Source organism: Lampetra planeri, chromosome 7 (assembly GCF_965212315.1).
Source record: "Lampetra planeri chromosome 7, kcLamPlan1.2.h2, whole genome shotgun sequence".
In the NCBI taxonomy this organism is placed as follows: domain Eukaryota; kingdom Metazoa; phylum Chordata; class Hyperoartia; order Petromyzontiformes; family Petromyzontidae; genus Lampetra; species Lampetra planeri.
In genome coordinates, this window is record NC_136113.1 from 5,709,251 (window position 1) to 5,725,099 (window position 15,849).

Below are 15,849 nucleotides of genomic sequence, written 5' to 3' on the forward strand. Positions count from 1 at the left end.
ACCGCGGCGACCTCAAAACTCCGCCCCCCGCCCCACGCACACATCCAAAATCCCGCAACATCCAAAATCCAGCAGTCCCGGCTGGAATACACTCCAACCCCTACAAACCGATGACAGCCCGACATCTCGGCGACGCACTCTGCTGGTTGACCGCAAACATCACCAATTGCAACTCGGTAACTGACCAGAGCAGTGAAATCCCAGGGTCCAACCTCCCATGGAAACATCTGACAACCTTCAACCGCTTGAGGACTGGCCAGGGAAGATGTGGCCACTTGCTCCACATGAGGGAGCAGCCCAAATTGTCACTGGCGATCACCCAGGTCAGACGATCGCCCACGTATTGAAGCTCCTGCTCTGAGAAATCCATTGCAGGTGGAATCGCAACCACTCACTGTGCCTCACCTGAAGCCGTTGAATGGATCGCTAACATCGACACCAAACTGTAACTGTTTCCCCAGCCATAGGAAAAAGAAGACGAAGATTTGACATTCCCTTTCACGAACCCCCACCCCCTCGTTTCCAAATAAAGCCACCCTTGCCGCCAACTGCCGTACCCAGTAATCCAAATACAGCGGTCCTCTCGGTTAACAGTGACAAAGGTTAACGGTGTTTTCGGGTTACGTTTCGCCGACCCACAGGACCCCGTGTGCTTCGACTAACGCGAACGTGTCGACGAACGGCACGTTTACGAGCATGCCCTCAGCCAATCAGCGACGCCCATTCATCAGCGTTTAGATCCCGACCGGCTTTGTTTACATTTTACTTTTTTTTGGCAGTGGGAAACGGCTCAAATGTCAACGTTCATTCTACAAAGGCCAATCACAAGGGAGAGACACAAATTGACATTTTTGTTGTTGTTGCTCGTATTGAAACGTCTGTACGCGCGTATGGACCTGAAAACTCAATTTCCCTGCAGACGAATACGGCTAAACCGTATGGGTTGACAGCTACGCATGCAATTCCTATTATTCGATCGAACAGTTATGTCGGTGATCGCTAGTTTTCGTGGAGCGGGTTTTCAAAACGTTAACCGAGGTACTACCGCAGTAAGTCATCGATTACTAATTGATTTCGTCGACCCAAAGGGGCCATCCATTTAGGACGTAACGCAAAAATCTGTCAAAACTTGACCCCTCCCCCCCTCCCTGTACGCACGCGGACTTTTTACACCCCCTTCCCCCCGAATCCTATAGAACGGCCGATATTTAATCCACGCAGAAACGATCAAGGATGAATAATATTAACGTGTTTAAGCAAACAGATAGTCCACCGCCGGACTGTCTAACTCATTTGAAGGCCAATGTAGACAAATTATTATCGAGGCTTCAGCCCCTCCCCCCCGTTTCCTATGCGTACTGACTAAATGGATGGCTCCTAATCAGTCATCGCGATTACTCGATTTGGTGTCCATCGCCCGGAGTTTGAGTCGTCCCGGGTGAGGTGGCCCCCCTCGAGTCGCGCGCGTGTGGCTGTGGTGCGTGAAGAGAGACGAAATAAACAACAACAACCGAACTTTGACACCGAGGAGAACACCTAAAAGAACACCTAAAAGCCAGACCGTGAGAGCACACACTCTTCAGAACAGTGGTAAGTAAATGTTCACGCAATCACAAACTTGAGGTGATTTGTGAGAGACGGTCTCCACTGATGTTGTTGAGCCTCAACCGGATTGTTGTTGGAGACCCTCGGTGGCGCGTGTGGAAGCGTCGCATTTCGATGGTAGCTCAAGCTCCCAGTGTGTGTTGAGTACGACAGTGTTTGCCTCCCAGACAAGTGGCGGTTCACAGATATCGTGGCTGAGTTGGTACCTATTCTATTGACCCCCCCCCGAAAAGATGATGAGCTCATTGAACACTGATCAGAGATTGAACTCGTGGTGATCGCATTGTGAATCGCAGCACCGTTCCGGCCTGAAACGGTATGGTTTTTAAAAAATTCTTGCAACTCAATTTATTTCTATTATATTATGTTCCCGTGAAGGTTGCAGGAGGGTACCTTGAACGATTCTCACAAACCACACCCTCCCCCCTCGTGGAAGGACCTGGCGTTTTCGATTGTTTCCAGCATAGGTTGTTGTTGTACCCGTTGCACATTTAATTGTAGCGTCTCTAGTGGCTTGCAAGCGGCGAGACTCGGCGTGTGGTTGTTATAAACCATGAACCAGATGGTGCCACCACTCGCAGTGAACCAGAGATTATTCATTCACATCATCACATGTTTCTGGACATTTTTTTTGGGCCACTACCATTATAACCCCTTCTTGAATTTGGTTTCAACCGAATAACCCTCTTGCATGACCCAACGTGTTTCATGGAAATAAATTAACGTATAAATAAATTAATTTTGTTACAAATGATCTATTTTGTGAAGTACTGTATCCTAACTGGCTAGTAACTTGCAAGCGTTACCCTTGGAAACCACATTGTTTACAAGAAAATAATTTAGAACGTTATTTAACGTTGTTCTCGGTCACCATATGGATTTACATTTTTATTAGCTCTGTTATGTTGGCAGATTCATACGCGATTATTCGCCAATGACTGTCATGCACGATATAATTTCACGCATTGATAAGTCACCTCGCGTACTCCTTGGGACATGGCCACGAAATCCCCAGGGGTCCACGTGCTCCCGGGTAAAAACCACTGGCCCACACGACACAAGATACTGCAATCATTAGCGTAGTTGTGGAAATAGAACAAAATAAATTAGCCGACAAAATATCTCCTTCGTACGTCTGTCCCATCCACTTCCAGTCAACCACCGTGACCTCTTGAGAGTGCGTAATTGCAGCCGTATTGGTTCAGTCCAAGCAACACAGGACCAAATTTCGATTTAAAGCTTTCGTGACTGCAGGGATTCATCTTATTGGTTCTTTCAGTAAAGTCACGTAGAATGGAGAGACTTCAGACTCTGTCTTCTCGACAGACTAGTTCTTCACCTGAGGACGGCTGCTCGCGTTGTGGCCGAAACGTTGTGAGAATTATTTTATTATGTTTTATTTTTATTATTTTATTATTTCCATTCTACGTGACTTTACCGAAAGAACCAAGAAGATGAACACAGGACCAGTTTCGACGTACAGTGTCTCATCAGCAGTCAGGCTTGCTTGAACCATAGTAGTAGTCGTATACTGCCCAATCACAGTTTGATCATCAACAACCGTGACCTATTCACCCCGGGATGAAAGCCTCCCAAGCGCCTTCGCCGTTCAGGTATTAGGATGCTAACAAATGACATCCCTCCCGATGCAGCGGCCTCTAGTGGCTGGAGGGGGTTACGCGGACCCAGTTTAACACTTAGATTTTTATGGCTTTATTTTGGTGATTTCGAAAACATTTTTTGGTGTGGCCATGTTTGTTTGTTGTAGTACGGAGTTAAACTGATGGCCTTAATCTAAGTTGTCTTGTGGTTGTTGTTTGACTTGCATCCCACTGGGATTTGTGCACACAGCGTTGGTGTACGGTGCTTTTTCTGCAATATGTTGCGGTCTTTTCTTGGATGTTCTGTTTGCACGTAGTCACATAGTCACTTTAAGATGTTTTCTTGTTCATGTTTTTGTTTTTTGTTTGTTGCGGTTGCACGCGATTCAAGAGCCGAATGGCTCACAGGGCTATACCAAATAAATGAAACTGAAAACTGAAAGATGTGTACACGCGCATCTCGATACATGAATCTTGAGCTTTATATAACTAATATACCAGCACACCTTATCGATTGCACCGAAGTCACATTGTATGTAGTCCTCAAAAGAGCTCATGTATGTGGCATGATATATGTTGCTATTTTATATGTTTAATTTTGGACAATAGAAATTCACAACTTATTTTGTATATTCTAAATTAACGACAACATATCAAATCACTTATTTTATGTGTCGTCAATGATTAACAACATGAAATAAACAAATCAAGAGGTATTAAACATGTTCAATTATCAAAAATATAAAACAAATTCTGCATCTCAATGCCTATTTTATACTGCTGCCTTTTGAATCAACAACAAACCACGCAGCTATATCATTTGCAGCATGTTCAATGGTTGAATAGTGCGGTCGATAGCTCTGGTCTGGCAAGCACAGCCAATGTGTAGCTAAATATCGTACGCTATTTGTTGCCGTATTTAGTTATATGTGTATGATCTCTAGCAATACATTTACCAAACTTATCGAATCCTCAATTTTTGACCGCATATCATACGCGTGATATTATATATGCTGCCAGTAATTGAGGATATACCTAATAAGTTTATTAAATATTTTGCCCAAAATCAAACGGAAACAAATATGCCAGACCACGTTGTCGCTTGGTGGTTGGTAGCTGTAGATGGTACTCTCCCATTCGATTCAGTGAAAATGTATGCAGTTATTAGGGGCCGTCCATAAATGACGTCACGCGATTTTGGACGATTTTTGACCCCCCCCCTCGTCACACGGCGTCACATAAAGTCAGACTCCCCCCTAAAATATGACGTCACAAAGCTCTGCCCCCCTCCCCCCCAAAAAATAAAACATGCTTCAAATCGCTTTAAACTATTGCCATTGTAGTGCGTATTTAATGTGGCGCTGTACTCTGATGTTTTAGTAGAAAACATTTGTTAAAAAGTATATTTAATTAAGTAGAACGTGTTTTGTCTATATTTATTGAAAGTTGCGCATTTTGATGTGACGTCACATTTCTCAACCCCCCTCCCCTCGTCACACATCGTCACAAATGTCTGAGCCCCCCCCCCCCCCCAGGTGCGTGACGTCATTTATGGATGGCCCCTTATATAAGCAAAACCAAGAAATCTATACTGAGTTTACATGGAGAAATGCAACAAACTATATCGGCAAGAGAGGCGGGCAAGAAGATTTTCGCCAAAGTTATTCACAGCTGCATTGGAAGATGTTTTGCAAAAAATTGGATTGGAGAAATAAAGGCATTGACGTAAAATGGAGAAAATATTTACAACCTCAGATTTTTTCCTTATGGCATCGTCATTGTACCAACCGATGGAAATGATTAAAGGTCTTAATAAAGAAGGTTGCAAAGTTCAAGATAAAATTGTCAGAACAAAAGTCACATACTACAAGTTTTCCCAGCAAATCAAAAATTCCTGTTGAAGGGATACAACTTTAAACACGTCAAAATATGCCTACCCTGGGCAGTATTTAAAGGTGGACCGGCATCACAACGACGTTAAACGTTGCCATGCAGTTGTTTGTCCAGAAGATGGGCAATGCGTGCGTTTGGCCAGTGGGCGGTGTGAGACCTACCGGGTGGAACTTTCGAGGCGCCCTAAGCGTACCAATTCTCACGAGATGTGAAATGCATGAATGTTGGTTTTGTGTGATACACATTCAATGCACGAGTCTCACCCCAAATGCCTGAGACTTGAGACGTCTGCTTTGAAATGACCATATACAGACGTGGCTGTTCCACCTGATGACGGAAGCTTGTGTTGCCTCCGAAACGTCGTGATTTAAATTAGTTATTGTCATTTTTTTTTTACATTTTTCATCTAGGTGACTTTACCGAAAAAAACAAAGAGTATGGATCTTTGCAGTCACGAAAACTTCAAATCTAGAATTACATACGTGCCGTTGTGGACTAGCCCTTACTAACCAAGTCGAACAACAGAAAATATGTTTAAAAATATGGTTGCAATGAGTATAATCCCTCCACCCACCCCCCCCCCCCATAATTCGTTACACCACGAGGTCATTGGAACATCATGCTGGTGTTTCTGGTTGTGATATTCCTCCACATAGCCTACCCTAACCTCATATATTAACTCGTTGTGGTAAAAGCCCACATCAGTATAAACTAAGGGAAAAATCTCAATTTAAAGCTTTCGTGACTGCAGGGATTAATATTCTTGGTTTTATCGGTAAAGTCACGTAGAAGGGAAATAATAAAATAATAAAGTAATAAAAAGAAAACATTACATTATTATGTTATATTTTTATTATTTTATTATTTCCCTTCTACGTGACGTTACCGAAAGAACCAAGAACTAGGGAAACATCGTTTATGGTGTTTTATGAAATAGACAAAAATATGTGCATAAATACAGTACACAAAGATTGACATTTCAAACAATTGTCAGCAGTCCAACTGGCGAGCTGCTTGTTTTACCAGTTAAGATCTATGGACGAAGTCATCATGGGGAAGAAAGTGATGATTCATTCGGTTGAAGAAAATTACCTTTTCCATTGATGCTTGCGACACACTGAGACTGCATCTAAGTGAAGCATATCCATTTGCGTTCCACTCTAGGTCGCTAGAGTTGCTTCGTTGCCATTGCTGGACTGTGTTCTTTTAGTGAAGTATTCTTTGAGCACCTCCTGGCAAGTTGTTGAGGCAAAGTAGTAAATGAGAGGGTCCAACATGCAGTTGAGAGTGTTGAACACAAGTGACAGCGGGCGCCACCATAAGTTAAGGTGGTTAACATAACCGATGACATGCGTAGCATTGTAGCAACCAAAACAAAACAGATAAATGAGCATCGTAATTATGATCAGCCTAATGGCACGTGTCTTCTTTTCTTGCCCCATGTTGAGCACATTATTGGAGAGGAGCACTTTCATGATGGAGGCGTAGCAGTAGGATGTGACGAACAGTGGGAACACGTACAAGGTAATGCACAGCACTAACCGCAGTCTCGCTATGAATTCCAGGTCATCTGGGGCGAAATTATCGCAGCAGGAGGAGGCTTCGCTCGTGTTGTGATCTGTGTTGATATTCATCATCTTGGTCGCGTTCATAGGCACAACGTGGATGAATGCTATCACCCAAGTGATGGCACTCGCCATGCAGCCCCACACCTTGTTCCTCCACACCTTGGACTTGATGGGGTACAGGATGGCGAAGTAGCGGTCCACAGAGAGGGCCATCACGGACAAAATGCTCACGTAGGTGGTCGTAAAGAAGACCGTGTAGATGAAGTGGCAGAGGAAAAGTCCGAAGACCCACACGTTCCCCTTGAAGTAGTACGGGATGATGAAGAATAGGCAGCAGACGAAGAGGACATCTGCTACGGCCAGGTTGATCATCAGCACGGTGGTGGAGGACTTCCTCTTGATGCACGCACAGAGGATGTAGATGGCCACGAGGTTGAGCGGCAGGGCGAGCACGACCACCAGGCAGCTGACAGCCGGCACCACATGTTCGATTAAGTCCATGGTAGATCTGGATGAGTGACGCTAACGTCAGTACACAGATACGTCATTCATCATCAATTTAGCATATACAGAGTACTGGATTGGCATTTAAATACTTGGACCTGAAAGCAAACTTAAACTTGCATGGGCACAACATTGAAATGTTAAATGTAAAAAAAGTATTAGTAATTAGCAACTAGCAAATATTTTGTACAAACAATAGTTTGAATATGTATGTGATGAACATCTTTCTATCCAGGCATGTGAGAAGGTGTAGCATCTAATGGAGCATCCAATCTAATATCAAAGGACCTCAGAAATAGTTCTGTGATGTCAACTTCGGCAGGCCATGCTTTAATAAGAGATAATGTTGCATGGCTATCCTTTAGAGTTCTGATTGGAAATGCCCACATTATTGCATGATAGCGCACTTAGTGACGCTAACGCTAGTATGAAAATTAGCTTTAGTTAATGCTCATCTTAGTTGTCGGTCCTGCCCCACAGTGTTGGCAATACCACATTTACATGGTGTGAGGCAGTCTTGCTATAGGATATATTTATATCATAAACAGCCATGGTCTCTTTACTGCTGGATGAAGGTCTCTCCAAGCCATCACCATCTCCCATGGTCTCACATGACAAGAATACATCTAAATTTCGATTTAAAGCTTTCGTGACTGCAGGGATTCATCTTCTTGGTTCTTTCGGTAAAGTCACGTAGAAGGGAAATAATAAAGTAATTAAAAGAAATGTCTTTTATTATGTAATTTTTATTATTATTTTATTATTTCCCTTCTACGTGACTTTACCGAAAGAACCAAGAAGAAGAATACATCTAGCTTCTGCACTCAAGCTGAACTCGTTCCTCCACCTCACTGCGAATGTAACGTTGGGTGTCTTCTCTCCTTTGACGATCACTTTGTTGCTAGTTTCGGCCTCGGTCATCACCCCTGTTAATGAAGTGCACTGCCCAAGTCCACTTCCTTTTCTTAACAGTCAATACGATGTCTCTTGCTTGCGTGTTTTTTTATCCTTCCTGTGCCTCCGTGTAATTCCAAGCATGCACATGACATGCCTTTTGTTGCATTTTTTGTTCTTTTGTTTCACGGTCTTTGTCAATGTCCATATTTATTCCATATCAGGTGATATGCATTTATTGAAAACTCTTAGTTTAGAAAATACATTTTCATCGTTATGTTCCGCTTTCCAAAAGCACTCCAAGATATTTTTGTCCACCTCTCTATTTCATGATTTCCATCCTGATCCATCTTTAATAACCTCCCTATCTATACATACTGTGATGTGTTTTACAATGGCGTCGTTCCAACAGATAACCAAAATTGTTTCGTCAGCTTGTTGTACGTAACTTTAAAGAACATAAGTAAAATAACTTAACAGGGGTTTTTGCAGACACTATTAATTCAAAATAGTTTTTGGGTAAGGCCGCGTAATGATCTGGCTAAATTCCTGTTGTAAAACCCGCCACCAACTGACTTAGCCCATCAAAGTCAATTATCACCGTCACAAGTGTTTAGTGCGCTAATTATCATTGTTTAAGCTCAACCAGTAAGTCGAATAAGAGTACTTATAACCAATTTTAACAATTAGATATGGGTAAAATAATTCATATTAATGCATGCAAAAGTAAGGCTTAAAAAAAGGAAGGACACCTTAGAAAACTTATATAAAGTATGTTTACACTATTGTTGTTGTCGTCGTACTGCTGTTGTGTAAAGTACTTGCATAACGCAGAAGGAAACGCTGACCCAACGGGTGTCGAAGTCTACACTGTAAGTACAAAACTCATGCAATCAAAAGTCACTGTTGTCGATTTTCTATTTTTTTTACTTAAATTTGCTGTCACGTAATATGCCTAAAGTGCAGACGAAAATACCTTGTGGCGGTATAAGTTAGTGACGGGCTTTATTAATCACTTATCAACACTGTTGCATCCTCGTCATTTTAAATTGTAATGTTTTAATTCAGCAGCTATACACTATTGTGGTATGCTTATAATCTGGGATACTAGTTTTGGTGTATAGAAAAACAAGATCCCAAAATGTTGCTGATGGTGTTTTCATTGGTTATTAATTAATTTTCCATAAATATGCTCTTTTTTTCTAACACATTCTGCACTTGTGAGGTTTGCCATATTTCAGACTGGCCAAAATTTGTAGCAGATTTTTCTTTCGTTAAACACTGGCAGCTCACCGAGTACTCTCCTGCAATGAGGACATAATCCCATGAAACTTTCTAGGACATAAACATGACTGAAACTTCAACAGCGGTACACTCACTTTTGTAGTAGCCAGGTGTCTTTTTTGCAATGCAGTCTTTAGTCTTCAGCGTAGCGATGATGATGCTGATGTTCCACTGAGGTCCATCGTGTAAAAAGAAAACCACGAGAGGCAAAGCTTCAATTCATATTTTACCCTTTTATGCAAGTGACAGGAGTTCCTTGTGTCAACATAAAACCCACTATGTGACAGTATATGCCAAAATAAGATTGGAGCAAAGCCTCCAGAATCGCAGCCAAATTGCAGTTGCCACTTGCAAAATGTCTACTGGCATTTGCAATTTGCCCTTTAGTCGTACTTTCCGTCAACAGAAAGGCATTATTATGCATGTGACCCATGATCAATGTACACCAGATGAGTTAGAATCCGAACATGTTGTGCAATTCCAGTGAAGGACGTAATACTGTTCTTTTAGAGGCTCTGCTCAACAGTGTTTAGGGAGAGCGTTTAAAAGGGAACAATGATCGCGTTAGCCAAAGAACAATGGAGTTCAGAGTGAATTAATCTATGTAATAAGCCAAGACGATCTCTCCTTGCCCTCGTGGCTATGGAACAGTTCTCCCTGCATTAAAGGCTATCTTCCATTCTTGTTGGTTTCCAAGAAGCCAGGAATGTGCATTACTTTACCTTGAGTCGGCTGTGGTTGCGCACAATTGTGATCGTATTGGAGGCAAGGGTTGGTAGATGATGCATTTGTAAAAGTCTGAAAATAATGTTGAGACTCGGTGTGGTTTTTCTGGATAAAGGACATTATTACATTATTCTTGTTTGTACCCACTATGAATGTGAGAAGGAGTGGAGTGGTTCACTTATATAGGCCGTATAGGATAATACTGCACAGGAAACACATTTTGGACAATATATTTATTTTACAGCAGACATGTGGTGATTGAATAACATTTCTGCTAGACAACCACTTTGGCTGTTTTAGCAAATGTGGGGAATTAGACAGGTTTCATGAAACAGGCCTTTGCAACACTTCCCGGTAAATGTGTAGCTGCCTATTGGCACGTACAGATGGGCAGACATACGCTCTGCGTCTTGGCTCGGTGCTAGAAACCACATATTAAAACAATAACTCATGTTGGCTTATTTCCAAGCATGTTACCAAAACATCTGCTATATGTTACTTTACAAAAGATCAGTTTTGGGCATACAAAATAAACAACGTACAGTATTTCAAATGTGTTCTAATTAAAAAAATCACTGTGGAAGAAATTATGTGTCTGACTTTGCTGGAACTTGCGGTATGATTGAGCCGCTGTGCTATGCATTTTCATAAAAAAAAACATGAAAATAGATTTAATACCGATTTAAAGCTTTCGTGACTGCAGGGATTCATCTTCTTGGTTCTTTCGGTAAAGTCACGTAAAAGGGAAATAATACAATAATAAAAATAAAACAATTGTATTTTATAATGTTTTATTTTTATTATTTTATTATAAAACAATTGTATTTTAATGTTTAATTTTTATTATTTCATTATTTCCCTTCTACGTGACTTTACCGAAAGAACCAAGAAGATAAATTTAATAAAAACAAATTTATATCATTATCATCAGCCATGATTAATCCACTGCTGGATGTAGCCCTCCCATAGGGCACTTGTATTCATAAGCGTTTACCGGATGGAATTGCAGTTGCAGTCATGTACTGTCATGATTGAAATGTACTACGTGGTATTGGAATGAAAGTAACAACCAAAAACAGACAATATTAATAATAACGCTTTACTGCATACTTGTAGTAACGCAGTTGCAAGGAATAGAACAGTATGTGTTGCGTGATAGATGCATTAAGGAAATTTGGACTTTAATAAACAAATGCCAGACTAACGAATATCAATTACAGGGTGGAACATGAACCAAAGGGTCAAAAAGAAATACTCTATTACATTCTGTACCCATGTTGCATGTGTGGGTGTCTTCGGCTTTTTAATTCAGCATGTGTTAATTATTAAGAAGGGTTGTAAAGGGAGCAAGCCTGCCTCTCATTGGTATGCTGTGGCTGAAACTCATGCACACAGTGCGTGACTCTTGCACCCCATAACTTCAGCGGCTTGACAGCTGAAATTGTTGAGGCTGGGCATACAAGATCTGTTAAGCAACATTCAACTAAATTGTAACAGTGCTTATAGTGAATTTTGGATTGGGGCCAGTACTCTGTGATTGTCTTTGGAATCCCATGATCCCTTGGGGGCCTTGCATATTATTGTTCTTGAGATCAAGTTTACTTTTGGTTGTAATATATTTCTTGGCAAAAGATGCAAATGATGCTTCCACCCAACCACTCACTGAATCCAAGCGCTAAATTGCAAGCTCCTTTTATATCCCACATCCGTTGACCAAATTGGTCTGCGCTCACACACAGGTGCATCAACTCACTGCACCCTAAACAATACACGGGGCTACGTTGCATAGTTTCTACACAGTGAACATATTGGCTCGCAACTTGATTTGAACGGATTCCGTATTTGTGCTGTGAAAACCGAATAAACGGATCCACCATACAAAGCAGCACCCTAATCTTAACTTGTGCACCGCTTTCTAAACTTAATTATAATCGAGATATATTCCTGAAATGATTTCCCAAAACCTACAGGCCTGTGAATCAACACGCAGTCTCTTTGTTTTGATGGAAATGTGTTCATATAGTGACAGTACCTTGAATTGCATACAACACATAAGGGATGCAGGAGTTTAGAAATTGGGAATGGTACTTTCAGAATGTGGCTAAATGTTTATATATATCATAAGGATCTTAGGCTGTGGTGCTGTTATTATTTGCTGCCTACGATGCCATATGTTAGTGTGACTGGGTTCTGACTCTTCATTACTCATAGCTTGTTGAGATTTACCCCAAGCCTCAGTACTTAAGTGCAATGTTGATACACAGATATGCACATCTCCACCATCTGTTTGGCAACTCAGGTCTCGCTTGATAATAGGACTTCGAGTCTCAATGGCCTCTTATGTTGGTTATAAATAAAGGTCGACCATCCGTCTACCTGGGGTGCTGGCAGATTGAATAGCTCACTACAAACCAAGCAATCTGAGTTTGATTGTCGGCGACCGCTAAAACATCAGTAGCAGGTGATATCTGAGCTGGTGCTGGGCCCCTCTTTACCAACTTACACTGACCAGCATCGTGAAGTATGGTCAAACAACCTCCATGACCGATACGCATCCAGCCATGGATTGACAAATTAATACTGTTATATGTCTAATTGATTTTTTTTACCAGAATTTGCAATGGTCTTTACAAGGGGTCGTCAAGAATGGTACATTAGGCTGTGTATGTAATTATTTGCTGTATCTACGTGTCTTCCTCATTGAGGATTAGCAAATGTAAGTATTCAAGCATTTTGAACATGGTGAGATTTGTAACTGTACCTTTAAAAACATGTTTTTTGTAGCTGGCTACCATCTGACATAATATATTGCCAACAAAAAACTATTTTAAATGCTGAAAGGAAGCATTTCTTAAATGTACCACAATTTAATATTTTAAATTGCCACTGTAAACAAATCAAGACTCACAATTATAAATTAGTGTGCCCATGGCCGCCACTGTCACACCTGCATAATTTTGCTTATTCCATGTTTAGTACAAAATAATGACAGGTAATTTCACTATAATTTTAAGAGTTTTGGTGGATGGCTGGCTGGAGGGACGGATGAATGGACGATCACTTCCAATTGATGTGTGGGCTGCTAGTCAACATGAAAAGCAGCGCTGGAAAAAATCTGCTTCTAATTAATGGCGACTAAAGAAATCGATAATATCCAGAACACAATTACCATGTTTTGCAAACAATGCGATACGCCACAAAACAAACGTAAAGCTACTGTGTTTGTGTGTTGCACGGTACATCATAGTCTTTGAACATCTTTTGTCAAGTACTGCCGGTGCCGATGAGCGCAAAGCTTTACATACTTTATAAGAATATTATTTGTCATGTCACCTTTGCAGAGTGTTTCAGGTCATTGAATAGGGACATACCATCGTGCGTGATGCAAGGGGGAATCGTGAACTTTTCAACAACAACAACAAAGGCCACCCCACAGAGACGACAAAGGCCACCCCACAGAGACGATCACCCCTCTCTGTTACCTGTGTTGCTCTCGTTATGTATCTTGGTGATATCTGTCTGCTAATATGTCTGTCTATAGTTTTCTGGTTAGATTTTATGTCGCTATTTCAACAACAACAAAACCGCGCTGCCGGTACACGCTGTACTTGAGTTGACATCTGTGACATCTCAGTCATTTGTACCCTAGGCGACTGCGTGCACATACATAACGTTTGTACATTGTGTAATTCTATTTTGACTCCTTTCTGCGATCACGTGAGAGGTATGGAGTCTGTGGCAGAGAGAAACAATGGCTCTTTCACTTGTATTGTTTAAACACCCTTGAATTTGTGTTGAGTGTGAAACTTTCAAATGTGAAACATTCTGGACCAAGTTCAGTTTCAAATGCTGTAGCACTTGTAAAAACAAACTACTATATAATATGCTGCAAATTTTTTACATTCTATATTTAAATAATGTATATTTTTTGCAGTAAAAAAATACTTGCAAATGCACATTTATTAGTTTACAGTGTATACATAATTAAGACCAACTTATAGTCACAATTACATAATTGACCTTATTCTATAGTTACTACAACATATGTCGAGCAATAAACATGAAGGGAATGCTTTAGCAAAGATGACCCATGAGAAATACAAAACGAATCTTGTTTGTCATTAACGTAACCTCATGGCAGGAAAATAAAGCGGTAGTCTCATGTTTTATACACGACAATTTGCATTCATATAGCTACTAAATTAAACCATTTATCAAGATGATGTACAGAAACATTGGTTCAGATTTATTTTATACAGGTATCAGGGACGTATGGTCAGGGGAGGCAGGGGAGGCAGAGCCACTGACATATTTGTCCAGAAGGATAGGCAAATGGACTTCATTTACAAGTAAAGGTAAGACCATGCAATATATATTTTAATTTGTGTCAAATGAGTATGAATAGTGGAACTGCATTCGCCTATAAAACGTGAATCGAATACGTAACTCATCTGTGTGCGTGTGTTGTAAAGAATGCTGATATGAAATATGAAACATAGGGCCGCCTAACCAATCGTCATTGTGCAACCTGCCAATTGAATGGTGAATTGAAGCTACCTCGATCGGGTTCATATGTGTGTAAATCTGGCTCTGATACTAGCCAGTGCCTCCCCAACCATTGACCTCACCGCACATCACTGACAGGTAGAGAGAGGCTGTTGGTTGAGATAGAAAATTATATTTTAAAAAACTTTTTAAAAAACACGCTTTAATGAAATGTACCGTACTAGTAATGGAAAAACTCCACGACTCCAGGAAGTGGCCCCCCGAAGCTTGCCATAACGTAAGGGACCGTGGCCAATTACAGCCAACGTCAGTTTACCATGGGCAATTAGACCCAAGCCGAAACATAACATTTAAAAAATAATGTTTTAAAATATGTTTTTTTAATGATAGAATATAGTATTGTCATCAGTATGACATAAGTATACCAAGTTTGCAGTCGATATCACATTGGGATGTGGGTAAAAATTGAGTTACAAGATTTGAGGATACAACAACGACAACAACAAGAACAACAACAACAGACAGAGTGAGTTAAATAAAAGTGTGTAATAATAATAAACACGGAAGCTCTTAAGCCTGGACCGGAACGGGGGCAATAAATGAAATGCACAGATGGCGAGTGGAAGGAAGTTTCAGGTTGGGGGCAGCAGAGGACAATGGGCGACCTCCCGCAAAGCTAAGACTGACTGGGGGACTTTTGCAGGAAGTCTTAGTTCTAGATTTGAAGCTTTCGTGACTGCAAGGATTCATACTCTTAGGTTTTTTCGGTAATGTCACAGCTAAATTTACTGTGTGACGGTCCCACCTGATGGCGGAGACTTGTGTTGCCTCCGAAACGTCGTGATTTATTATTATATTTCTAAAACACTTGCACATTTCAAGAAACTATCTACGAACGGTTGTGATTTATTATTTTACTAGCAGAAGTACCCGGCGTTGCCCGGGTGAAAAATATATTTCTTAATAACCTTACATATATACACAGATACTAAGGTATTGTCAAAGCCCGGTGGGCTTTGACAATACCTTTCACCACTCACCACTCACAACTCACCCTCACCACTCATCCTCACCACTCCCACTCACTACTCACCCTCACCATTCACCATCACAACTCACCAATCACCAAACTCCCTCACCAATCTCCCTCACCCTCACCACTCACCCTCACCACTCACCCTCACCACTCACCAATCACCAATCACCACGAACCCTCACCACTCACTCTCACCATTCACCATGACCATTCAGCCTCACCACTCACCACT

At 41.2% G+C, this 15,849-nt stretch overlaps 1 protein-coding gene across 4 annotated transcripts; it reads right to left on the reverse strand.

The window, feature by feature from the left end:
- Positions 1 to 3,670: 3,670 nt before the first annotated feature.
- Positions 3,671 to 10,403, reverse strand: LOC144719842 (proteinase-activated receptor 1-like). Of its 4 annotated transcripts, none has more exons than XM_078596095.1 (3): positions 10,072 to 10,403; positions 9,445 to 9,520; positions 3,671 to 7,189 (listed from the first exon to the last, which is right to left on the reverse strand). In XM_078596095.1, exon 3 carries the CDS (start codon positions 7,166 to 7,168, stop codon positions 6,260 to 6,262), a length of 909 nt encoding a protein of 302 aa, XP_078452221.1. In that variant the 5' UTR covers positions 7,169 to 7,189; positions 9,445 to 9,520; positions 10,072 to 10,403; the 3' UTR covers positions 3,671 to 6,259. The 4 variants fall into 4 exon arrangements, with proteins under 4 accessions (XP_078452221.1, XP_078452222.1, XP_078452219.1 ...); XM_078596096.1 differs by having other exon boundaries at positions 3,671 to 7,175; positions 10,072 to 10,402; XM_078596093.1 differs by lacking the exon at positions 10,072 to 10,403 and having other exon boundaries at positions 9,445 to 9,987.
- Between the last annotated feature and the right edge of the window lie 5,446 nt (positions 10,404 to 15,849).

Bases quoted from the DNA above. Each gene is read 5' to 3' on its own strand.
- LOC144719842 (XM_078596095.1), bottom strand. From the start codon at position 7,168: ATGGACTTAATCGAACATGTGGTGCCGGCTGTCAGCTGCCTGGTGGTC.